Source organism: Sarcophilus harrisii, chromosome 3 (genome assembly GCF_902635505.1).
Source record: "Sarcophilus harrisii chromosome 3, mSarHar1.11, whole genome shotgun sequence".
In the NCBI taxonomy this organism is placed as follows: Eukaryota; Metazoa; Chordata; class Mammalia; order Dasyuromorphia; family Dasyuridae; genus Sarcophilus; species Sarcophilus harrisii.
Window position 1 is genome coordinate 139,225,215 of NC_045428.1, and position 27,850 is coordinate 139,253,064.

The window sequence follows — 27,850 nt, forward strand, 5'->3', positions numbered from 1 at the left end:
AAATGACTATGATGTATACTTGATTTCATCCTAAAAAGAAACTTTTAAAAAACTTATTGAAGTGATGAAGTACCGATGTGAGAATCATATGTGACTTAAGTGTCTTTGTGCAGTGAAATTTTAGTTTTTTTATAGCAATGTTTAAAATCAGTATCAAGTAGGAAAAAATAATTAGCAGAAGTTCCACATGTCCTGTTTATTTGACCTATTCTTGATATGGAAATAATTGTAAATGTGTGAAAGAATAAAGCTTGGCATATATTACTACTATTTCCTATGAAGTTTAAATGATATAAATATGTGACCTAATTGGCAGTCTAAAGACCCCCAATACTATTGTCAACAATCTTCTTTTTTAGAGAATGAGAAATGGCATCCAAAAGCAACATCATTTTATGACAAAAGCTTGTTACTTAACTGTGCATACATACCCTTTGACTAGTTAGATCATTAGTATCACTGAAGATATAACAAAGAAAAAGAAAGAATCACACACATGAAATATTTAGTATAGTATTTTTTCATAGCAAAGAAATAGGAACAAAGAACATGCCTCTTGATTGGGAATAAATAATTGTTTATCCATGTAAGTTAAAAAATAAATATAGAAATGTGTACTGGATCTGTGATTTTAGTGATAAAGAATATCAAATTTTTCTTTTTGATTTGTTATCTGAGAGTTTTTTGAGAATATTTATTAAAAAATTAAGTGATATGAATGTTTGTGGCAGCCCTTTTTGTAGTGGCTAGAAACTGGTAACTGAGTGGATGCCCATCAGTTGGAGAATGGCTGAATAAATTGTGGTATATGAATATTATGGAATATTATTGTTCTGTAAGAAATGACCAACAAGATGATTTCAGAAAGGCCTTGAGAGACTTACATGAATTGATGCTGAGTGAAACAAGCAGGACCAAGAGATCATTATATGCCTCAATAACAATACTATATGATGACCAATTCTGATGGATCTGGCCATCCTCAGCAATGAGATCAACCAAATCATTTCCAATGGAGCAGTAATGAACTGAACCAGCTACGCCCAGCAAAAGAACTCTGGGAGATGACTAAAAACCATTACATTGAATTCCCAATCCCTATATTTTTGCCCACCTGCATTTTTGATTTTCTTCGTGGGCTAATTGTACAGTATTTCAGAGTCTGATTCTTTTTATACAGCAAAATAATGGTTTGGTCATATATACTTATTATGTATCTAATTTATATTTTAATATATTTAACATCTACTGGTCATCTTGCCATCTGGGGGAGGGGGTGAGGTGAAAGAGGGGAAAAATTGGAACAAGAGGTTTGGCAGTTGTCAATGCTGTCAAGTTACCTATATAACCCGTAAATAAAAGGCTATTAAATTAAAATAAATAAATAAATAAATAAAATGATAGATTCAAATGGCTAAAAGTGTCAGAAGGAAGGTTTAAACCATTGTGCTATAAGAAACAACAAAACAAATGCATTTAAGGAAATCTATGAAGATTAGTATGAAACGATGCAGAATAAACTGAACAGAAGTAGCAGACTAATTTTTAAAATGCTTATAGCTTTGGAGACACTTAAAAAAATAACTTTTAAGGACTTAAGGACCCTGATCATTGTATTAATCAACTATAGTCCCAAAGGACCAATAGTGATGTTTGATAATCACTTACTGACAATGCAGAATAAGATATACATTTCCCACTATACTCAATGCATATAGTCAATGTTTAGAATAGTTTTGCTTATCTATTTTGTAACAAAAGAAAGTGTTTGTTGTTAAAGGCCCTTCAAGAGTAGAATTGAGGGACAGAAGATTAGTGATAGTTAAGCTATAACTCTACATGCTGTCCCTCCTCCAATGGATAAAGCAGTTATATTACATTTGCATGTACAAGGAACAACCAAAGTATCTGATATTTTATTGATTATAGAAAATTATGGAGTTTTGGGGAGGTTATACGTTAAAATAGCACAAGATGAGAAGGAACCCATATATTACAAACCTCTGTGTGTTCAGTAATACCCAAGATTATAGATCCATGATTGTAGTGGAATTAAAAAAAAAAAAAGGTGAATCTTATCCTGAGTAAAAAAAGAAAAAAGAAGCTTTGGTAATATTTACTTGTAGAACCTTCAACTTCTCTAATTAATTCCTTTGACTTTATTTCAATACATTATTTGATTCACATTTCTCAGAAACATAGACTTTCAGATTTGAAAGACAGTACACTCACTTAGTTCAATGTGACAAAGCTGGGCAGGGGTACTGGTAAATGTTTAACAAATGGATCTCCAAAAAATGATTCCACAACACATTTTTATTCACCACCATTAACATTTTTTCATCATTTTTTGTGTCCAGACAAACAACAATAAAAATTAAACCCTGATATATAGCATTTTGCAATTCATAAATTACACACATTCATAAATCACTGAAAATTAACAATAGGCAAGTTTTATAATATAAATTTTCTCCAGAACTCCCATTAAGTTGGCGTTAAAGCCTAAGTTTCTTAGCTCCATATCTGTGTTTTATTTTACAGCACTAATTCTTTGCCTATAGTAGTTTTGAAACTCCACAAAAGACATGTGTTATGTATGCATGCATCTCTCACAATGCTTAAAATATTTCATCAAAAATGTTCTCATAAAGAAAAATTTAATAAGAGTTTTTGGAAGATGTTTTAATAATTTGTATAAAGGACATTGTTTAGGTAATGAATCTAAAATAAACTTCTATTATTGATTTGTAGATGAAGCCTAAGCAAAAGCCTCACATCATAATGATTCCAAAAATCAATTAATCAAGCAAAGTAGAATGGTGGCAATAGCTTAGATTTATACTTTCTCTCCTTAATTTCTCAGAATAGTTAATAGAAAGAGACATTAAGTTTTATCTTTGTGCTTTAATTAGAGAATGTCAATAGATTCCAGATCAAACAGTTTAATTTTCTTTTTTAAAATTAATATTTTATTTATCCCTAATTACAAGTTTTTTTAAACATTTGTTTAACTTTTACTTTTGAATTCTGATCTGTATCTCTCTTTTCCTCCCTCCTTCTTCTTATGACAACCCCCAGTCCTTGAGATGATAAGCAATTCATTATAAATTATACATGTGCAATCATGTAAAGCATTTCCATAACAATCATTTTGTACAAGAAAACTAAAACAAAATGAAAAAAGAAACAGACAAAGAGTAAAAAACAGTATGCTTCAGTATATGTTCAGATAATATTGGTTCTTTCTCTGCAGGCTGGTAAAATGTTTCATCATGAGTTCTCTGATATATATATATATATTTTGATCATTGTATTGCTTAGAATAGCTAAGTTAATTACATACTTCATTGTACAATATTGTTCTTACTGTATACTGTGTTTTTCTAGTTTCTGCTCCTTTTTCTTTACATCAGTTCATGTCTTTCTAGGTTTTTCTGAAATTATTTGGCTCATCATTTCTTAAAGAATAGTAATATTCCATCAAAATTGCATAGTTTGCTTTTTTAATTACTCCCCAATTTATAGCCATTCCCTCAAGTTCCAGTTTTTAGACACCTCAAAAAAAACTGATATAAATATGTTTGTGCAAATAGGTCTCCCCCTGCCTTTTTTGATATTTTTGAGATATAAATCTAACAGTAGTATTGCTGGACCAAAGGATATGCACACTTTTATAACCCTTTAGGTATAATTTCAAATTGTTCTCCAAAATGATTGAATCAGTTCACAACTCCATCAACAATGTATCAGTGTCCCAGCTTTCCCATATCTTGTCTAACATCCATGATTTTCTTTCTTTTTTTTTTTTTTTGTCATATTAGTCAATCTGATAGATGTTATCATAGAGTTGTTAAATTTGCATTTCTCTAATCACTGTTGATTTAGAGTATTTTTTCATATGACAAGACATATAGCTTCCATTTCTTTTATTTGAAAATTGCCTGTTCATATACTTTGACCAGTTATCAACTGGGGATGATTTATATTCTTATAAAGTTGATTCCAAACTGTTTAATTTTCAAACACAATTTACTTACCTCTACAAACCTGGGTAATAAGTAAGGATCTCCTTTTCTCAAATGGCCTTCCTTTTAGAACCAACTGAATCTATCTGATGTATGTTTTTCTCTTTTAAAATTTTACTTTTACTCATTGATTTTTAAGCTACTTAATTATACAATGATTTTATGAATTATAATATCAAGCATATACATATATATTTTGTGTACATTATATATTTTTCCTAAAGTCCTACTGTGATACTTCATTGTGGCATGGAAATAATTCTTGTTTTTTAAAGGCTAGATCAGTCAGGAATATGCTCTCACAGATGCTATCAAGCAAGAAAGAATTTCAATCCAGATTTCAATCCAGATCTAGGGACAAACTGTATGTCATTTGAAGACCAAAACAAATAAGTCCTGAGGGATTACACTATCAGAAAATGGATTTGTTTAAATTTACTTGTTTGTTTCTTCCTACAATACCCTGTGAATACTACACAGTACAGTAGGGAAGAATTCCCATCTGTATCCCATTAGTACTCAGGTACTGTCCATATTGATGAAATTCTATACCTTTGAATTATGTAGGCAATGTGATAATATGGTAGAGCCAACTTTGAAGTCAGGAAATTGAGAATTCAGGTGCTGATATATCCTAATTGTTTAAACTTGGCAAGTTATTTAACATTTCAATTAAGTTGCTTAGAGAGATAACACTTGAAGATTATTAGAAGAGGTAACTCTTGAAGATTATAAATTGCAAACTTGCATTGGTAGAGGAAGTTTCCTTATCAGGTATTTTCTGTGTCATTGATTCTAAATTAATTCCCTAAACCTTTATTAATATCAAACATATTTTATACATATATTATGTGGTAGAAAGTAATCCTAATCATATCTACCATTTTATTTTTTTATTACTTGATTTATGGAACCATTACATAAAGCTAATCATCTTTATTATTAAATTTATCTAAAGAATTTCCCTTCTACATATAACCCCCAACACAATCCCAAACTCTTATTTAATCCTTTTATATGAACTCTGCTAAGCACTGTGGCGAAAACACATAAAATATGGATTTGTTATTTTTGCCATTTGTCAATGAAACACAATAAGTTGGTTTGAAAATGTTGAAAAAAATTCCTGTGTTTGAAGCCTAATATGTATAAAGACCTAATAATATAGGTAACTCTATGCTTTCGTACTTGAATGAATAATTTAAGAAGGTGGTACAAATGTGGTTGAAAATCCTTTAAAGGTCCTATTACTAACTCTTATTTCTTTCTTTTAAAAAGGTGAACAAGATCTGTGGTCCCCCTGTCAGAACACCTACACAAACCCCTGGTTGTTCTCTTGATCAGAGCAAAGATAAGCAAGGAATGAAGATCTCTTCAAGAGATGGTGAAGAATCCCTTGCCAGCAGAAGAAAGTAAGACATTAGTTTTACAACCAGAAAGAAGGAAGAAAGTAAGCCACTAATTTTACCACAGAATGGACCATATTTAATTTAAAAAAAAACTGAAATGGATCAGGAGAGAAAGAAGAGAATAACATTAGTTCAGGCTTAAAAGCCAGCAGAAACAGTTTCCTTAGTTAGGCAGGGCCTTTTTACAAAGGCTAAGTTTAACATTCAGAAATAACATATATTATTTCACTTCAACTTGAGGCATTGGAATCTGAAAAACATATTTTGTTAAGTGAAAAAGTCAATAAGGTAGCCTAAAGACTTTGACAGAAGAAGATATATTTACGTCATCAGTTTTAGTACAAGGATAAATGAAGCTCATGATTAAGTTTAAGGTGATACCTCAGGGTTGTTTTAATTTGCATTTCTCCAATCAGTAGTGATTTAAACTACTTTGTTTTATTTATTCATAATGTATGAATCTATGTATTCATAATGAACAAATTAGAATAAAATATGATGGAATAGCAACAAATACCATGGGGACAAGTGAGGAAATCCAAGAGGGTTGGGAGTGGGAACAAAGCACAGAAAAATAATAATCAATAGACAAAGAAATGAGAGTGTTACTGTAATTGGAATTTACTAAAGACTACCTATCAGAAAGCAAAAATAATTATGTGTTGAGTGGAGGAAATTATAATAATTCTGTCTCCAAAAAACATGATACATTGTGTAGTATATGTAAAGGGGTGAAGGAGTGGAGGTAACTTTGTATAGTGGAGCTCTTTCTCTTTGTCTCTGTCTCTGTCTTATAAAACTAGAGAAAGTGAACTATATACTGAGTTGGTTTGATGAAAATTTCATTCCTAAAAGTATGGAGAACTACAAGGGAAAATATCATTTGAGGCCTGATTTTGACAATAATATACCATTTTTGTCAATACAGTTGAAATGAAAAAACTAGTGAGTGACAACTACATCTTATTATCCATGAAGGATATTGGATAGGGTAAGACTAGACAATGCAATCTCACACACATCCAGATTTTGAAAGTAGTTTTCAGAGTCCAGGCCAAAGCTCAGGCCACACTTCCATGACAAAAGATAATATGGAAGAAATGAATCCAAGATGTGGAGCTGCTTCTATTAATGAAGTACCTCACAGCACCAAAGGTTATAGTGAATAAGAAAACTTTAAAAAAAACAAGATGAATAGACCAATGATATGGACATTGGCTAATGTTATTTTAAAAAAAAGATATTTATAGAAGATGAAGCAATGGAAATATTCTGTAAAAAAAAAAAGATCAGAGATTCTAAATCTGAATATGAAATGAATCAGGCAAAGAAAACCAAAGATGACAAAATAGGTTTTTAAAGTTCTGTTTATAAAGTAAAGGAAAGCCAAAAGGTTAGGATTTCTTCTCAGAGCCAAGAGGACACTGGTATTGGACTTTTGTATGATTTTTGCTTTCTTTACATTATGGAACAGTCTTCTTCTAACTGATAAGCAAATGATGACTGGATTTAAATGCATAATCTTTGAAGAGATGGTACAGCAATATCCAGCCCCACTAAGCTACTTTTTAATTTTCAGGGCCAAAAGTTTGTATAAAAGTAATCAAATAAATTAGGGTATAGGTTTCAATGATGACTCCTATCTTCTCTTGATTATTCAAAGCTGTAATAGCTTCCAGAAGAAATCTAGAGTGCATTTTAAAAACATAACAGCTTTTTATTTTCAAAATACATGCAAAGGATGTAAGCCTACAGTTCCAGGGGAGGAGCCAAGATAGTGAAGTAAAGCAAGGAAGCTGCTGGAGCTCTTCCCTTGAAAACCAGAAGAAACCAAGCCTTTGAACAGAATCTGATGGAATGAAACCATTCTCTAGCTCAAGATAGATTGGAAAACTTCAAGAAAGGTCAGTCTCACTGGAGTGAAGAGGGTGTTCAGCCCAGCTCAGACAGACTCAGAAAGAACTGGTGAGAGGGTTTTAATCACAGCAAATCAGCTATGACCCTCATGTCCTGCTCAGTAGAAGAGTAAATCAGTGGGGCAGTTTCCATTTGCAGCTCACGAGGGAAACTCTGAGAAACCAGGTTGTTTCCTGAAAAGAGCAAGCAAATGTGCCCCTGCAAATACAAGGGGGCCGCCCCTATGATCAAAATCAAGGGTCAGAACTGCATAGGTAGCTTGGGACAGCATTCTCTTTACCCCAGGAGCAGAGTTCAAACATAAAAGTTAAAAAAAAAAGATGAAATACCAAAAGAAGAGAAAATGAGCAAGAAACTAAAATGAACTTTGACTATAGAAAGCTACTGTGGTGACAAGGGCAGACCAAAACACAAACTCAGATAAGAACAGAAAAATCCCAAAGACTGATATAAATTAATCTCCAGCCCAAAGAGGCTTCTTAGAAATGCTCATAAACAACTTTAAAAGGAAAATAAAAGAGAAGAAAAATGAGAAAGAAAATGAGAAAGGAAATTAGAGATATATATGAAAAAGTCGACACCTTGGAAAAGGAATGAAAAAAATTGACTGAAGAAAACAGCTTCTTAAACAGTAGAATAAACTAAACGGAAAGAGTTATAAAAGTTAATTGAAGAAAATAACACATTAAAACTAGAATGGAGCAAATGGAAGCTAATGATTTTGTGACACAGCAAGAATCAGTCAAACAAACAAAAAAGAATGAAAAAAATAGAAGGAAAGGTGAAATACCTCAATGGAAAGATGGCCAACCTGGAAAATTGATCCAGAAGAGACAATTTAAAAATTATTGGCCTACCTGAAGGCCATGACCAAAACAAACAAACAAACAAAAAACAAATCAAAACAACAACAACAAAAATGGCCTGGATAACATTCATCAAGAGATAATTAAGGAAAACTGCCCTGATGTTTTAGAATTAGAGGGGAAATACTCATTGCAAGACTCTTATTAATCACCTTCAGAAAGAGATCCCACAAGGAAAACTCCAAGGAATGTTGTTGCAAAACTCCTATAATCTCAAGGAAAAAATACTGCAAGCTTCCCAGGAAAAAAAATCAAATATCAAGGAACAACAGTCAGGATTACCCAGGATCTGGCAGCTTCTATAAGAAAGCCTGGAATATCATATTCCAGAAGGCAAAGAACCTAGGGTTACAAATAAAAATGAACTACCCAGCAAGACTTAGCATCATCTTTCAGGGGAGAAGATGGAGTTTCAATGAAATAAGAGGCTTTCAATAATTTCTATAAAAAAATCAGAATTAAATAGAAAATTTAATCTCCAAACACAAGAGGACTCAAGAGAACCATAGAAAACAGGAGAAAATATTTATGTACATACATATATATGTGTATATGTATATATATATATATATATATACATACACACACACACACACATATATATATATATATATTAAAGGTTATAGTGTTTACATACCTAGATGAGAAAATAATATCTGTAACTCTTAAGAACTGTATCTGTCACTGGGGCAGAGGAGGACATCACATGGACTGAGGGCATGGTTGGGAATGGGCTCCAATGTGATAATAACATCAAAAAAATGACATTGAGGGATGAAAAAGCTTGTACTTGAAAAAGAGGAAAGAGGAGATACAATGGGAATTAATAAAAAAAAAATTCAAAGGATCATGGCTTAGCAGTACCAAACCTAAAACAATATAATAAAGTAGCAGTCATCAAAACATTTGGTTCTGGCTAAGAAATGGAGTAATGGATCAGAGGAATTTAGAAAGATGTAACTGAATAATCAAGGCTTTTAGTAATATGGTATTTGACAATCTGCCAAACTCTAACTTCTGGAATAAGAGCTCACTGCTTGATAAATATTGCTGAGAAAACCGGAAAATAATATATCAGAAACTCACCATTGTTCTACATCTCATACCCCATACCAAAATATGGTTAAAATGGGTATATGATTTCAGCATAAAGAATAATACCATAGGGCACTAGCCCTGAAGTAAGGAGGATGTGCATTCAAATCTGGCCTCAGACACCTAACATTTCCTAGCTGTGTGGAGAAAAAAGTATTATACCATAAACAAATTAGGAGAAGGAATACATTACCTATCAGATCTTTGGAGAAGAGAGGAATTTATTACCAAAAACAGAATAAGAGAACAAAAGAAAAATGAAAGTAAAATCAATAACTTTGATTACATTAAATTAAAAAGGGTTTCCACAAATTAAACCAACAGAAACAAGATTAAAAGGGAAGTACAAACCTGGGAAAAAATCTTTACTGATACTTTTTCTGATAAAAGTCTCATTTCTAAAATATAAAGAACTGTGTCAAATTTATAAGAATGCAAGTCATTCCCCAATTGATAAATGGTCAGAGGTTATGAACAATTTCCAGTTGACAAAATTAAAGCCATCTATAGTTATATAAAAGAATGGTTTAAATCACTATTGATTAAAGAAATGCAAATTAAAACAACTCTCAAGTACCAACTCACATCTTTTCGATTAGCTAAAATGATAGATAGATCTTAGAGGAAATGTGGGAAAACTAGGACACTAATGCATTGTTTCTGGAGTTGTGAAATGATCTAACCATTCTGGAGGGGAATTTGAAACATGCCCACAGGACTATAAAACAGTGCATATCCTTTGACCTAGCAGTGCCATTACTTTATTATTTAGAAATCATAAAGGAGGGGAAAGGACCTATATGTACAAAAATGGTGGCAGCAGCTGGTAGTAAAGAACTGGAAAACAAGTAGAAACTCATCAATTGGGAAACAGCTGCATAATTGTGTTATATGAAGATAATGGAAATATTATTGTTCTGTAAAAAATGAACAACCTGATTTTAGAAAGCCTTTTAATGATTTACAGTAACTGATTCTGACTGAAACAAAAAAAATCACGAATACGTTTTACTTAATAACAGCAAGAATGTGTGATAATCAACTATGAAAGGCTTGGTTCTTCTAAGTGGTTCAGTGATCCGAAGTAATCCCAATAGATTTTGGACAGAAAATGCCATCTGCATCCAGAAAAAGAATCAAGGAGACCAAATGTGAATCAACACATGCAATGTTGACTTCTTTTTTTTTCATTTTTTAAAAGAAATATCTCACATGGTTTTTCCTTTTTTGCTCTTGATTTTTCTCTTCCAACATGATTCATAAAGCAATGTGTATTAAAAATAAATAAATTTTGGAACAGCTAGGTGGTGCAGGGATGGAGTACCAGCCCTGAAGTCAGGAGGATCTGAGTTCAAATATGACCTCAGACACTTAATACTCCTTAACTGTGTGACCCTAGCAAGTCACATAAGCCCAATTGCCTCAGCAAAAACAAAACAAAACAACAACAACAACAAAATAAATAAATTTCTTAGAAAAAAATACATGTAAATATAATTTTCAACATTCACCCCTGCCCAACCTTGTGTTCCTAATTTTTCTCCTCCCTTCCTTTCATCCTCTCCCCTAGATAGCAAGCAATCCAATACATGTTAAACATGCATACTTCTATACATATTTTCAGATTTATCATGGTTGCACGAAAAAAAAATCATATCAAAGAGGAAAATATGAAAAAGAACAAAAGAAAAGCTAGTAAACATCAACAAAAAAGTGAAAATACTATTTTGTGAACCATATTCAGTCTCTATAGTTCTCTCTCTGGATGGCATATGGCTCAAAATCCAAAAACTCACGAACAATAAAACCCCCAAGTGGGCCTAGCAAAGAGTATCAATAACAAGCAAGATGAGCTAGATGTTTTAACACAATAATGCATATTTGACCTGTTATCTGATGCTTACTGGGACAGCATTCATGACTGGGATATGATTTCTGGTAGGCTAAATTTTATAAAAAGTAGGGAATGAAGGAGTATTTGAATATGAATAAAATATACTTGGAAGAAACTTGGAAATGAGTTTAAAAATTCAGAGTAAATTTAGGAAAAGATAGTAGAAGCAGAAATGGAAACAATATTGTTACCCTAGTATACTACAGACCACTTGGACAGGAAAAAAATGGACAAAGGTATTTTTGTTGTCATTGTTGTTTTTGTTGTGTTGTGTGTATTTGTGTGTGCTAGATTTTTAAATTTTAAATTTTAAAATTGATTGCATTTAGTTTAGAAGCATGATAAAGTAATGGTAATAAAATTTTTTTATCTAGCCACTGTCTGTAGCAAACAGAGCAGCCAATAATATTTTTGCTTGAATTAATTATAATATAATCCTTCAAAAGGTAGAGAAGCCAGTAAGAAAAAACTGCTATTCTAGCTGGGTAAATTGTGGTATATAAATGTTATGGAATATTATTGTTCTGCAAGAAATGACCAGCAGGATGACTACAGAGAAGCTTGGAGAGACTTACACGAACTGATGCTGAGTGAAATGAGCAGGACCAGGAGATCATTATATACTTCAACAATAATACTATATGAGGATCAGTTCTGATGGAAGTGGCTATCTTCACCAATGGGGGGATCCAAATCAGTTCCAATTGATCAGTAATGAATAAAACCAGCTAAACCGAGCAAAAGAACACTGGGAAATGAGAGTGGACCACAACATAGTATTTATACTCTCTTATAGTTTGCTTTCATTTTTGTTTTTCTTCCCAGGTTGTTTCCTTCTTTCTAAATATGATTTTTCTTGTGTAGCAAGACAAATATATTAATATGTATACATATATTGTATTTAACATATACTTTAACATATTTAACATGTATGGGACTACCTGCCATCTGGGGAGGGGGTGGAGGGAAGGAAGGGAAAAGTTGGAACAGAAGTTTTTGCTGGGTCAATGTTGAAAAATTACCTATGCATATGTTTTGTCTATAAAAAGCTATAATAAAAAAGAAGAAATTTAAAAAAAGAAAAACTGTAGAATAGCAGTTTTACTTTTTTTAAAATTTCTTCTTTTAATTTCTTTTAAATTTCTTTAAATTTCTGCTATTCTACAGCTCATTTTCAACAAAAAGGAAAAAAAGAACAAGTTGAAGATGAAGTTTAAATGAAGGGGTTTTTGCAGTGACAAGAGGGGAGGAAGAGTAACTATTCCAGTTAGAATCTATGGCAGAGGAGCAGAAATAGATCAGATTTTGAATACTAGACTGGAAAATCTTATTTCAGTAGGTTCAGAAAAAAAAAGATGAGTAGAATTTCCTGACCTGATAAGTAACAGGCTAGAAATAATAGGTCATTTAAAAAAATGAAATTCTAAAGCCTAATAGAGCAACAATTCTTATGAATGATTGAAAACGAAAGGACATATAGACCTAGGAAATTGATTTGGCCACTTTTAATTATAAAAAGACATATATAGAAAAGGAAGCAAGGTCAAGTAATGGAATGGGAATGCAAAAGCATGATGTAGTTCAACAAAAATAGTATCTAGAAAACTGCAATTCAAAATGAACTGAAACTAATGAAACAAACTAAAGATTAAAAAAAGAATGTTTTTCCCTCCAATAATTTTATTAGGGGAAATATGGAAGTTAAAGAAGGAAGAGACAAACATGGAGAGATAAGATAATGAAAGATTGGGAGAAGACAAAATTACTTACTTTTATTTTGCTGCTTTTTTCTGCCTAGAAGAATAATCTTTTAACTGGAAAAAACAAACAACAAAAATCATAGAGAGATGAAATCTAAGATAAATCAGAGATAGTAAAATAGCTTAGTTTAGTTTAACTAATAGTTTAACTATTCTCAATGGATTAAAAAAAAACTTATTAGTAGTATATTGAAAAAAGTGCATATGCTATCATTTATATTGTTAATGACAGGGAAAATGAGAGTTTAGGAGAAAGAAAAAATCATGAATTGAATTAAAGACATGGCAAGTTTGCCAGTAGGATATTCAGGATCAGATATCCAATGGACAGCTGAAATTGTGGGTCTAGATTAAAAAAAAAAAGAATGGAAATAGAAAAGATAATGTCTTTGGAAATAGAATAGCAGAGAGAATCCAAAATTCTAGGGGATTGTTCAGAGTTTAATATGTACAAAAAGGTCAAGAAAGATGAAAGACAGAAATAGTCTTGGGATATTAAGAAGTGATTAACCTGAGTTAGCTTTTTTATAGTAGGTCACATGTGGCTTTTATAAATGAGTTAGTGAGAAGTTTTTATTACTGGGAAAGTAGAGACAGAAAGTGGAAGTCACTTACTCTTTCTAGAAAATTTGCAGTGAAGTAGAGAAAAAAAGGTAAAATCATTACTTGAAGGAATTACAGGATCAATGAAAGGTTGTTTTTGAATGAGGGAGAACTTAGCAAGTTTTTAGTCACTGAGAAAAAAGCCAATAATGAGGGAGTGATGAAAGATGATAAAGACAGAAGTAATAAATGGACAACTTTCCAGAGTAAAGTTGAGAGGATAAGATCAAGGATAAACGGAGGGCTTAACTTTTCTAGGAAAGAAAGTTATCTCATCTTCTGACAGTAGGGCAAAGGAGAAGGCCTTGAGTTGGTTTTAATTAGTTGGTTAATTTGTGATTTTCTAAGTCAATATGGACCTTCAGGGATTTGTTTCTATTTGATTTTGATACCATTGGCTTATAGTACTTAGCTCCTAAGATTGCTGTGCAGATAGTATAGGGACAAAGACATAGGGATCAGTAGCAGAAAAAGAAGAGATTTTTCAGGCAGATAGTCATTTATGGAATAAAATTGAAATGTTGTTGAGAGAATAAGATGGTAATTGTAGAAGACTAATAACATAATAACACTTTTCATGTGTATAAAATTTTATGCTTTTCAAAGCACATACCATATATGAAATCTGATCTTCAGAGTGTCTTTGTGAATCCAAGACAGCAGGAATTGTAATGTGCATTTCACATATAATATAATGAAGGCACAGAGACTTTCAGTAATTTGTCCCCAGGCCCAAAGTTAGTAGGTAGTGGAGTTATAATTAGATCCTCAAAACCACAAATTTTCTGATCTCTCCTTACATATGCTTGGGACAGATGTAGTTTTTTTATTATTCATTTAATTTTGACATTATTAAATTTAAATTAATTTGAATTAACTGAAAAGAATTAAATTTGAGATAATTAAGAAATAAAATATTTCCATAACTTAGTAGAATAGAAAGATTATTCTACATGAAACTACAAACATATTCTGTATAATATGCACTTCTTTTTGAATATATAATAAAGTTATTATGTAACTTACTTTCCCCCCCCTTTTTTTTCCTTCCATCCTTACCTCCCCCGTCCACCTTCACCCTAGTAATGATTGCCACTATGCACACATGTGTGTCTATATGTTGTGCACACCCACATATGTAAAATCATTCTATACAACTATTTATCCATTCTTTCTCTGAATGCAGATGACCTTTGTAATTTATATGGATGTTTATGAGAGTCAAAATGAGTTATTCACTCAAAGTTCTTAAAACAATATTGATACTCCTATATGGAGTGTTCTCTCTGCTCTTCTTACTCCTTGTTATTTCATATAATTCTGTCCATGTTTTTCCTGAGATAATTGAGCTCAACATTTCTTATAGCATAATAGTATTCTATCATAAGCCTATAACATAACTTGTTCAGCTATTCCCTAGTTTATGGATATGCCCACAATTTCTAGTTCTTTGCAAAAAGAGCTACTATAAATATTTTAGAACATATAGGTTCTTTTCATTTTTCCCTAATCAACTTGGGAAACAGATCTCATCATGGCATTTCTGAGTAAAAGCAGTTTAATGACTGTTTGGACATAATACCAGATTGCTCTCCAAAATGGTTGGATCAGTTCACAGTTTCAAGTGAATCAGTGTCCCAATTTTTCCATATCTCCATAGAATTTTTTGTTTCTGCTTCAATCATTTTAGCCAATCTGATAGGTGTAAAATGATGTTTAAGGTTGTTTTAATTTGCATTTCTCTCATCCCTAATGATTTAGAGCATTTTTATATGGCTATCAATTGTTTTGATTTCTTCATTGGAAAACTGCCAGTTCATATCCTTTACCCTTTTATCAATTGAAGAATGACTCATAGTCTTACAGATTTTGACAGTTATTTATATATTTAATATGTGAGACCTTTATTTAAGAATCCATAAAAATTTCCCCCTCAGTTTCTTCCTTCCTTCTGATCTTGAGATACATTTATTTTATTTGTATAAAAGCTTTTTAATGTAAAAAATTACATTTTATACCTCACACAGCTCTCTATCTCTTGTTTATTCAAAAATTGTTCACCTATCCAAAAGTCTGACAGATATATATTCCATTTTCTTCACATTTTCTCATGACTACTCTCTTTATAAAAATATATCTATATCTATCTATCTATATATATGCATTTTTGGACATATATCTGTTTTGATCTTATTTGTTGAATGGATTTCTTTTCCTTTAAAAAAGAATCCTGTATCTTTATCCTTGTTTTGGAAAAATGTGGCTCAGAGAGAACTGAATGTTATCCATAATTCTTGCTTTGGAAGAATGATACATATTGTTTTGAATTGCTATTTCCCCTTTCCCAAAACTTAGCAGTTAGTTCCTCATTATCCCACTTTTTCAGATCAGTATGACCCCTGAGAGCAAAATGGATTCTCTTTCTGCTTCTGTTCCCTACTCACTAGAAACATCATCATATTGTTCCAGTTAGGAAGCCAATCTGAGTGGCCCATGAAATGATTTTGACCAAAACCATTCTTATTATGTTTATAGCATGTGTTCATATATCTTCCTCTCCCAATAGGTCATTTAACCATACACACTTCCATTCCTACCCACCCCCACATACCCACACTCAACTTTTTTGCCAAAAAATAAAATTAAATTAAATTAAAATTAAGTGTAGATTACAATATGGTCACAAGTTTCATTCATTAATAAGAAACTAGAGGTTACTATTTCTGTTAGATTTAATTCCGTCTGTTCTTAATATTACTGAAGGTTTTAATAAAGAACTGAATTTGTGGGAGCTAATAGACTTGAAGGACATTGGAATCAAAGCATGGCCTGAATATAAATAATTTCCAAAGTGGACATTCTAGGAATTTATTCTATCTTTGAGCAGAAACCTTTTCTTTTCTAATTCAAAGTTATTTATTAATACTCTTTATGAACTCTTGGGCCACTTCCCTTTCTTACTTATCCTTTCTCATCTCTCAGTTTAATTCTTCTGTTGAGCTTTATGTTTTTTCATGTCCCATTGTTTTCTTTACTTTCTCTTCTCCATTGCTTTTAACACTAGGAGAAGTGCAATCATCTATTAAAACCTTTGCTTGGCACTAACTGCTGTACTGGGCATATTCATTAACTAGGCCAGGTTCCCTGCAACTTAGAAGCTGGAAGACTTTTCCTTCCCAGCAATTGAACTGAATTCTTTAACACTGCACCTTGGGGATGTAATTGAATTTATTCCATCTCCCCTAATTTATCCTTTCCATACAACATGCTAATGATGAGCTAATTGAAAAGCTGAGTTATTGATCCTAGTCCTTTAACTAAGGCACCAGACCAGTCCAAGTTTGATCAGCCATTGGACAAGGAGGGAAAAAAAAGAAGCAATATTATTTTAACCAGTACAAGTGAGACTAACTTTTGTTTTACAGACAGAAACCAAGTTAGTACAGCTGTAAACTGTATTGCACTGATGTAGCTGTCTAATCAACCCAGGCAGAATGATTTCCCCATGGCAGATCCCTTTCCCTGCTTGATTCCTTGAATTTAGTTGGTAAGAAGCAAGCTATTAGCAGGCTTAAATGGGTGATAATTAGCTGTACATTATTATTTCAAAGTGGTGTGGCTGTGCCAATTAAGTGGGTAATTAGGAAAACCCCAGGACAATAAATTAAGACAGAGTCTCAACACCAATGCCCCATCTGTTCTCCAGCAAGCATTCCAATTAGCCAAGCATCCTATTTAAGCATGTGCCAATTAAGAAGATTTGAATGTATGCATGAGTGGGTGAATGTGCAATAGACAATGTCACAAGTTTTAGGAAAAATAATTTAAAATGTTAGAGAGTTTCATGAGATTGAGAAAAAGGTAGAAAAAATGTAGAAATATGATTTTTTCTATGTTAAAAATGTTATGCAATTTAAATCTCCTGAAGTTTTTTTTTTCTTCTGATGAAGAATAAATGTAAAGAGCATATCTTAACTGCATTTCCATTTTGTGGGAACCGTATCATGATTATCTTGTCTTTATTCCCCTTCTAACAGTAAAGTAGATTATCAGATATTGTTGGGAAAACCACAATTTGCCAACATTTGGTGGGAGTTGGAATTTAGCAGTGTAGATGAAACTGCATGGTTTAAAGAGATGAGTGCAGTAGAGCAGAAATCTAAGTGTATTATGAAGTTATCCTCTATTATAGCAAATGAATTTATTATACACTGCATTGGATAGAATGGTGGTAAACTCAAAATATCAAGAATTAACTATACGGATGACAAATACCCTGAAATTAATGCATTCAAAATAGGGGAAACATTCAAAAGATGTCAGGATTGCTCATCATCACTTGAATTTACTAAAACTATCAAACAAAATACTATATACATATATATATATAAATAAAATATAAACATATATAGATACATACATATATGTATACACACACACACACACACACACACATATATATATATGCCAAATGCTATATATGTGGCATTTGTTATGAACATATGTATGTGTGTAATATATTTTGTGTTAGTTACTGCTGAAAAAAATAGACTATTTTGTTGACTATGTAATCAATGTAATCAAATGATTATCTAATCAGTCTTTACTATGTAATCAACCCTCTGCAGCATACCACAGAAAAAGAATACTGACTCTAAGTATAGTGAAGCAGATGTAGTGCTCCACTAGGAATGTGAAAGGATTTGGAGTTAAAATCTTCCTACTTAGTATCGATATTACCAAAATAAAATTATTAAATTTCTCTAATTAGCAATTTCCTGGTTTTTTTTTCTGTATCAAAATGTGCTTTTGTCTCTGTAAGGAATTATTAGTGAGGAAATTTCTCCATCAATATCTATCAGCAAAAACTAAAACTTGCAGTCTTTCAGTATTGTCTGGGGAGCTAAGATTATGAAAAGCTGAGCTTGAACCCAGATCTACCAGACCTGCAGGCTACTAAACTTGTCTGTTTCATTTATGAAACAGGAAAACTATCTGTAAGATCTACCTCACACTGTTTCTATGAATCTCAAATGAGATTATGCAAGACTCTTAATGAAATATTATATAATTGTCACTTATTGTGATTATTATCTCTAAAAGCAAAAAGGATAATTCTTTTAAATCCAGATATGCCTAAATAAATTCATTTATATATTATATGTACAGTTAACATATAAATTGTCATTGATTCATTGAATTTAAAATTAGATGAAAAAAACTCACTTTCTGAAATATTACTCCTTTTAAAGAAGTAAAACAAGTGTACCATTTATAGGCCCAGACAAGCTAATATGAAAGCAGTTTTCTAAAACAGAACAAAACAAAATCACCAAAAAAACAAAGCTCATTACTTTGCAGATATGTCATTATTATTTATTATCCATGGATTTATTCTACTGAAATGAATGTTATAGTCACTACAACAAAGAATATTCTAATTTGGGACAAATACCTGGCTTGGACTGATAATTGGATAATACTATTACAATTTGAATATTATTTTAAGATCAAAAGAAAGTAGTTGGGCAGGAGTTGATATGAGGTGAGTTGAGAGACAGGAATTTCACAATAAAGCACATAGACCAGAATAAAAACTTCCAGAAATAAGAAAGATCAGAACAAGCCTTGGGCCAAAAACAAAGTAGAGAATCAGGACCAGAAGAACACAAATATCAGAGGGAAAAGCAAGGTGTTTTGAATCAGTATTTAAGGAGCTGAAATCTATAGATAGCAAAATGACAGAGCAACATGGGTGGTCAAAAGTCCAAAAAAACACTTAGGGATTGGGAGATCTGGAAGAAAAAAGGTAAAGCCAGCAGGAGAACAGATGTGAAGTACCAATTACAAGACTGCTTTGATGACTTGATAATGAGGCATCAGTCCAGCAGTCTTTATGTGTTTCCTGAGAAGTCAGAAATCAATTCCCAAGTGTGGCTAACATGGACTTTGCTGGTGGAGATAGATGAAATGCCCAGCTGGGATAGGGAGAAAGGAAGAGGAAAGTAAGGTATGACCTGATAGTTGTAAAATGCAACACAGCTAAACAAAAAGTAACATCTCTCTTCTTACATACCCCTTCTCCCTTTTGTTTTATCCTTCAGAAGAAAATAAGAGTATTTATTTGCTGTAATAGAGGATGACTTCATAAAACACTTCTGATCTATTGTACCCGTCTCTTTAACCCATGCAATTTCACTGCTAATTTCCAACTCCCCTCAAATATTTAGCAAATTGAGGTATTCCCAACAATATCTGATAATCTACTCTACTGTTTAGAGAGTTGAGACAATAAACTAATAATATTCATGAGCATTCCAATAACAAATTAATCCCATAGCAGATATGTTGTTCTTTAGCACAAAGACTATACTTTTTCGTTGTTTCATGATATTACATTTCATTAGTGTTGCCTGATTGAAATTAGAGAAGTAGTCTCATATTATTGTTCAAAACATCATAATAGCTCATGCTTATATAGTACTTTATCTAGTAATTATAAAAGACTTATAAAAGTAATTATTAAAGACCTAGGATTCTATATTGAGAATTCATGGAATGACATGGACAGGAATAGTTCATTACAGGAAGACATGGAGAATTTGATTTAACAGTGTAAAGAGCACCTGTGGTACTCTTCACAGATCCATTAAAGTACTAAAATACTTAATTTACAAAATATTTATTATAATTACCCTGATAAGAAAGTAACTCATTGTGATTCTCATTTAACTTATGAGGAAACAAAGGCATAGAATAATTGAATAGCCTATAGTCAAAAAAATACTTGGAACTTGGATCCAAGGCTAGTTGTACTACTATATAAACCTAAATGTATGGTTTTTGTATCTCTAGTTCCTATAAAGTTCCTAAAACAAAACAAACAATAAATTTTTGTTTATGAAATGTTATATTTTGTGATAATAAACAAGCAACCTATTATAGAGAAATGATCAATTCTCCTACTAGAGATATCTAGGTCCAATTTGGCTTTCTCCTACCAACCAAAAATCTTGTACCATACTGTTAATTGTGTAGGGGATATAATACCATTTTAATATTAATCTTAAAAAGCCCAAAGGAAAATAATTATCACAAAATGACAAAATATACTGCAAAAGTCAAAGTAAATGATTTTTTTTAAATTTCCTGATACATTAATTTTACATTATTAATACTCTCTCTGGTACTCTCTCCCTCCTCTTTAGAGTTAATGCTTATATAAACATATGGATACCTATATATAATTAAAAATAAAACAACTGAAAAACAGGATCTTGAATATATCCTCCCCAAAATGATGGCTGTTACATATGTATGCTAGATGGCACAAGATGCAGTGCATCACGAATAGCTTTTATTCATTTTATTTGTAATTAGTTTTTTGTGCCTTCAGAGAAGCAATTCCCAAACTAATTTGGCCACTTAACACTTTAGGGCTTGAAATCTATTTTAAAAATTCATGAAAATGGGCAAAGGAGTTATTGAATATTCCCAAGATAATTAAGAATATAGGAAATTTTGGAGAAAAACAGAGGACATTATCTGAATTCATTGTCCTTTCCCCAAATACAAGTAGTAAATACTTTGATGCTTACGAGAGTTTATATTGAATCTTTTTAAGGGCAAACTATTTATGACATTTAAGTTTTCTCTCAAAAATCCTTTGTCACATGGAACATAAGGACTTCTCAATATAAATCTCAAAATAAAAAAATAAAATTACTTTAGATCCTCTGTACTGGTATGTCACAGGGTGATTCTGTGATGGGATTTTGGATAGAATGGCTTCTTGAATAACAGTCTTATTGTATGCTTGCTTATCTCTCAACTATTACTTTCAATGCCACACTTATCTGGAGATGAAGATGGAATATGATTAAAGCTGAGAAACTACAGTTAATATAATGATGATGATAATGGTGGTGGTGGTGGTGAAAAGGAAAATAAAAAATATTTATAAATACTTTGTTCCCTTCCCTTGATTATATAGTACCTGTTCCATGTGAGGGATGATGCTAAGCTCTTTATAAGTATTATCTCATTTTATTTTCACAGCAACTTTGTGAGGTAAGTATGGTTATTATCTTTTTATAGTTGAGGAGACTGAGATTAAATACATGTTAAAGTGACTTGCCTAAGGTCTTATAGCTTAAAAGTGTCTAAGGAAAGATTTGAATTCAGATCTTCTTGACGTTAGACTTGTTTTATTTATTACACCAACTGGCTGCCTCTGCCTGGATCTAAAACCTGATCAGATATTTTGGGATATAATGATGCCCAACAATCTATTTCTTTTAATTCCTATGTAGAGTGACCATGTTTCTATTTGAACCTAAAAAGATACAGAGCTCTGAAGAAAATGATATGATACTACAGTTTGTGGGGATGAAAAATGTCATAATTATATTCCTCATCTCCATTTGTTAGCCTAAGACAAACGATGAAATTGGAAATTATTGAAAGCTCATGTCTCACTAATACCATCAGTCACCATTTTAGGATTTCATTTTTGCAATTGGAATTACTGAATAAAATTCTTCATATAATACTGTTTTAGGGCATTCCTCATGAGATTTTGTTGATAGGACAGCTGGGAGATAGATATATTAGATAATATGTTGAGGAATCTCATATGTGGATTTTTCAATGAGGCTTTGAAACAAATTACAATTGACATTTATAATGGCCTAAGATAAACGCCTAGTCACATAGACAACACTTACATATTACTTCACTGCATGCTACATAATTTAAAAGTGCTATTCTTAATATCCATTTTGTACAAAATGCAAGGCAGAGCTTTCCCCATAGATCAGTAAAGTATAGGAATATATGCACACACACACATATATATTCATATATAATTACATATATATAATATTTTTGGTGTTCTATATAGTTATAATTGAATACATATAAATACATATGCTATAATGTCTGTAGATCAATTCAACTATATCAATTACTACTTAAGGTATTGAATACTAGAACTATGATTGGTCTACATTCAAGAAGATTAAATATAGAATCTGAAAAAGAAACACTGCCCTGTCCCATCTATTCACAACTCGCCATCCCATCCTGTGAATATTACTAGGAAGTCAAGAAGGAAAAAAGGTCCCATTTGCACCAAAATGTTTATAGCAATACATTTGGTAGAAACAAAGAATTGGAAGCAAATTAAATGCCCACTTAATTAAGAAATGACTGATCAAAATTTAGCACATTGATGTAATATATTATTGTGCCATAAGAAATAATGAATATGAAGAATTCAGGGAAACATAGGAAAACTCATAAAATCTAATACAGAATAAAAGAAACAGAAATGAAAACCCCACCCTCTACACCCTTCCTGAGCATAGTGCCTGATAAATGATAGTTACTAAATGTATGGGGATTTATTGACTGGTAATGATAACAAAGAATCTTGATAAAAAATTATCTCTCCATTTATTAGAATATGGGTCAGGAAATATGTAGGTGGACCATTTCACATCTTGTCAAAGATGGACACTATGTTGATGGTTTTGCTCAACTGCTTTTCTTTTACATCTTTTTTGTTTCTGATGATAAAGAATGGCTTTCTGCATAGATGAAAAGTAATGGAGACATTCAGAAATGAAGATGATATAAAAACAAAACATATCAATATATATTTTTTAAAAAACCTATAATGCCAATGTGCCAGATCATGCCATTCAAAATCTATTAGAAGAAAGCAGAAAGAGTATGAGAACAATAGTCAAGTACAGGTCTACCATGACTATTCACAAGAAGGTAAATCTCTGGAATAGCACATTAATAGTTACTCAATAGTATGTCAGTATTTGTAATAGTACTTATTTATGCTGTTAGTTGAATAGAAATTTACTCTAATTGTGATATATCCATCATTAAAAATACTTTCCACCTTATTTTCTCTCAGATCTCCAGGTCAAAGTTGTTTCAATCCAATTCAAGATTTTGACATATAGCAAGTTTATATTACTTGAAGATGTATTGTGGATTTGCTCTTTCAGAAGGTAGTTTCTTTTCAATATCCTAAGATTGCCTGTAAATGTGTGTTTATATGTATGTTTGTGTGTGTATGTTATACATACACAGACAAAAATGCATACATACACATATTTATATATATATATATATACATACACATATATATCTATATATATATATTTATACCTATACACACACACACACACACACACACACACACACACACATATATATTGAGGAGCTGGGTTTGAATTTGACTCTTCCCCATATTATATGGACAATTAACTCGATAAAATCACTTAAACTTTCTGGTTCTCAGTTGCCTCAACTATAAAATGAAGGGCAATGAAGTAGAGAATTACTAAGGTACCTTTCAGTGCCAAATCAATGATCTATAAAGAATCTTTTAGGAAACAACTAGTTCAAAATACTAGGGATAATTGTCCAAGGAATTCATACTGTTAGAATATACTGACTACGGGAAGTTAACAAATTCCCCAGGTTCTCTAAGGAAATGGAAGGTTATAGGATGAACCCAGTGTCATTACATTTGGACATAGCTATTGTCCCAATTCACATGAAAGTCAGAAATGTGCTTCAACCTCTAAGGTAGAAAAATGAATTCTCCAGTAAACAAGTTCACCCTGGAAGCTGACCAGGCCATACTTATATGCTTTACATCTGGAAATTATTCCCATGAAAGCACTATAGAAGCTATAGTGGGTGGCCTGGAACTGATTCTGAAATTGTAAAGGCTATAAGAATGTAACACATGCCAGACGACAGCCTGACTCAATAAGGCATTTATTTTTTTTGTGGGAAGTAAGGAACAATGTGTAGCCTCTGATTTTGTAGATCTTTCTAGGTGTGATATTTCTGGATTATGCTAGGTGTCTTTTTCTACTTTTCTTGAAATTCTCTTGGCTCCATCTTAAATCATTTGTAGAAACAATTCTGCACATTAATTGCAACATATGTCCAAGCACTGTTGTTTTGCTCAAGATTATATATTTATTTCAGTTGAGTTTAAGAAATTTGGACCCAGAAAGTTTATCTTAATTTTCACCATTGTACTTTATAACTCTCAAATGAAAGGCCAGTTGAAATGATGATAGCCATGATTAAGAGTAGGACAGATTAAAGACATGCTAACAAAAATTTCAAAAAAAAAATTTGTTTTGCTACTGGCTATGTCATTGCATCTTTGACAACAGTAATTAATTCTGTTAAATTCCCCTAATGCGTAATACCTTAATGATGTATTCATCCAAACTTTATCGAGAATGCATTTTACCAATGAGAAAGAATTTTGAATGTTGCTGTACAACAATTCTATATGTATTTATTGAATTACTTATACCACAAGAGGTGTGTATATATGTCTGTGTGTTTGATAGGAATGAATAGGAATGGAATAAATTCCAAGCAAAAAGTTTTTGCTATTTGTCTTAATGTAGTTCAAATGAGATTCTGATTCCAGAATAGGGGCTTAGGAAACTCCTGGGAAATTGACTTCAGTTGATATTCAATCCCCTGTGGAGTTTAGTCTAATACTGTAAGACTTACCAAAACAGGGTGATTGGGGATTTGAGCCTCTCTGGAGGCCTCTCCCTTTTAAAAAGCAGGAAGATTAGTGAGGTGCTTACACAATTGTATTTGAGATAATAGTGCTTACATTATTTAAGGGCCAGATTTCAAATAGACCTGTGTAGTGTCATTATATTAATCCACTGATTAAAAAAATGCATAACAGTAATTTGACAACAGAAGAACTGGTTAAAACTTCTCTGCTGGAGTCATCTAGCATTGATTGTTTTGGGTTCTACCTCCTGAAGATTCTCTAGTGGTTTAAAAAAAATTAATAAAACTGTAAAGTAGGGGCTTAGACTAAATGTTTTCTTATTTCCCCTTCCAATTCTTTCATTGTTTGAATCTGAGTCATGTTGACCCCATCCGAATTGCTGAAATGGATTTACTTGTTAGTTAAGATTTAATCTCAAATGGGGCCTGGTTCCTCTAAACTGGATAAAAGATTATCAGATAGTTGTTAAGTATATGTGATGGAAGTATTGTAGTAGAAGAGTGAGTCAATTTTTTGTTCCTTTGACCACTTAATAGTTTGCTCCTTTAGAGTTTCTGTAGTTGTGTGGTTCATATTAGTTTTATAGTTACATAGAATATTTCTCTGTATCAGTATTGGTATAGGATTGCTGATCTCTTGACTGCTACTGCTTGATGGTTACACAGTACATAGAGCATTGAACCTGGAATCAGGAAGATTCCTTATCCTGAACTCAAATTTGAGTGATCCTGTGTGATCCTGAACAAATCACTTAACCCTGTTTGCTTCAGTTTCCTCATCTGTCAAATAAACTGGAAAAGGAAATAGCAAAGGACTCTTGTATCTTTGCTAAGAAAACCCAATAAAGAGGTCATGGAGAGTAGAACATGACTGAAAAACCATACAACATCTTCTCTTGATGACTTCTCTTGACTATTATTTAGACCAAGGCAACAGCAGCTATCAGTATTATAGATAAACAAAAACACTTCTTGAAAGGATGAATAATGGAACTCCTTGCCTTATATTCATTCCATATAACTTATCAGCATTACTTTGGCTTTGTCTCACTTCCCTCAGTAGTATTCTGTCCACAATTTTCTTTTCATAAATTGATAGAACATTCCATTAGGCTAATAGAACTGAGACTAAGGGGCATGAATTCTTATGAAATCAACCAAAAAGTCATAAGAGTTTACCCAAAAGGCAGAGTTTATGAAGTTTTTTCCAAACCTAATGCCTCATTTTCTTTATTGACCACACCAATTTCACTTAGTCCTTGCTCTCTTGGTACAGAGCTTATTGTTATGACTGCAAAAAAGTCTGTGGTTAAAGCCCTTATTTATGAGAGATTATAAACAAGGCTTTTAGAGGTATATTTTTCAAGATTGTTCCAGCAGTTCTGAGCAGAGCTGTTTTGGAAAGAGAGATTTAGATGACCCTTTTTAAAATGATGATACTTTCAGTAGGAATGGTTCTTCATGATGCTTTTAGCTGTATTGAGGGTGTAGGGTCATTGAAAACTGGGAATCAGAGACACAATGCTTTAACAGAACTAACTACAATCTGGTAGCACAGGAGCAAACCGTAAATTACCATGCCAGAGAGATAAGCACATGGCCTGAGTGCTATTCAGCAAAACAGGCCACACCAGGGGGCACTGGGACAATGGAAGCAGATTTGTACAGGTCTTTTCCGCTTTCTCCCCAACACTACTCCTTCCCTCCTTCCTATACCCCTGGCACATTAATGGGAAAGCAAAGCAAATCCCTTAATGAGGGGGAAAACATGTCATGTGAATGTGCCCTCAGAGGACTTCCTGTGGGGAATACAAAACCTGGAGTCACTTATCCAAGAAAAGCCTTCCTGAGGAGCTCAGCATTGATACTTGTTCCTAAGTACCATAATGAGTGCTGAGTTCAGAGTGGGTTCAGACAGCAGGGTTTTTGTTTTACTAATATGGGTCAAAGAATTCATTTCCATTTGCAATCAGACGTAAAAATTATCCAAATTCTAGAAAATGCAAAAGTTGACTAATTTTTTTTAATATAACAATCTTGATTGGTTACCCTTCTGCATCACTGGTAAGCACAGTATCCCGTCTCATTTTCTAGTACAGAGAAACAATGTCCCATGGGCTAAAGATAAACTTTCTCTTTTTCTCTCCCTCTTCCCCCCTTTTTTTTTCTTCTTCCTCTTTCTTTCTTTCTTAGAGAACACTAACCCCAAATATTTACTAATATTCAAGGATACCTTAATGATAAAAATTACTGACCTGGGAATCCAAATTACAAATTCCATGTTTTTCAGCTCAGAAGAATCATCTTTACTTTTTTTTTCTCTCCTTTTCAGTCAAAATGAATACCTTTATTCGAGAAAAAAATGAAAAGATTAAATATCGTTACATAATAACTATAAAAGACATTGTTCCTTTATAGCAGTATGTAGTTATGTATTTCTTCTTCCGGAAAAGAAACTGACATTTTAAATGTCTTATGTTTGACAGCTGTGGTCAGACATCTCAACAGGCTTGAGCTTGCTCATTAGTGCCACATTAACCTTAACTTTGCCTCAGGCCATTAACTAGCAAACTACACAATTTGACCTTTGTTCTTCTGAGTTTGTCAAGCAGAGTACTAGGCACTGCATTTAATTTGGGTTCTATATTATGCGGATACTTTCTGGTTTGGGGTAGGAGGAGATGAATCAATACCA

The 27,850-nt window shown here is 32.3% G+C and overlaps 1 protein-coding gene across 1 annotated transcript in view; it reads left to right on the forward strand.

The window, feature by feature from the left end:
• GPC5 (glypican 5) overlaps positions 1-27,850 on the forward strand; it is a 2,065,974-nt gene that overhangs the window by 444,813 nt on the left and 1,593,311 nt on the right. The window contains exon 4 of the mRNA XM_031963619.1: positions 5,307-5,440. Coding sequence (XP_031819479.1) covers positions 5,307-5,440 — 134 coding nt within the window. The remainder of the gene's footprint in view (positions 1-5,306; positions 5,441-27,850) is intronic.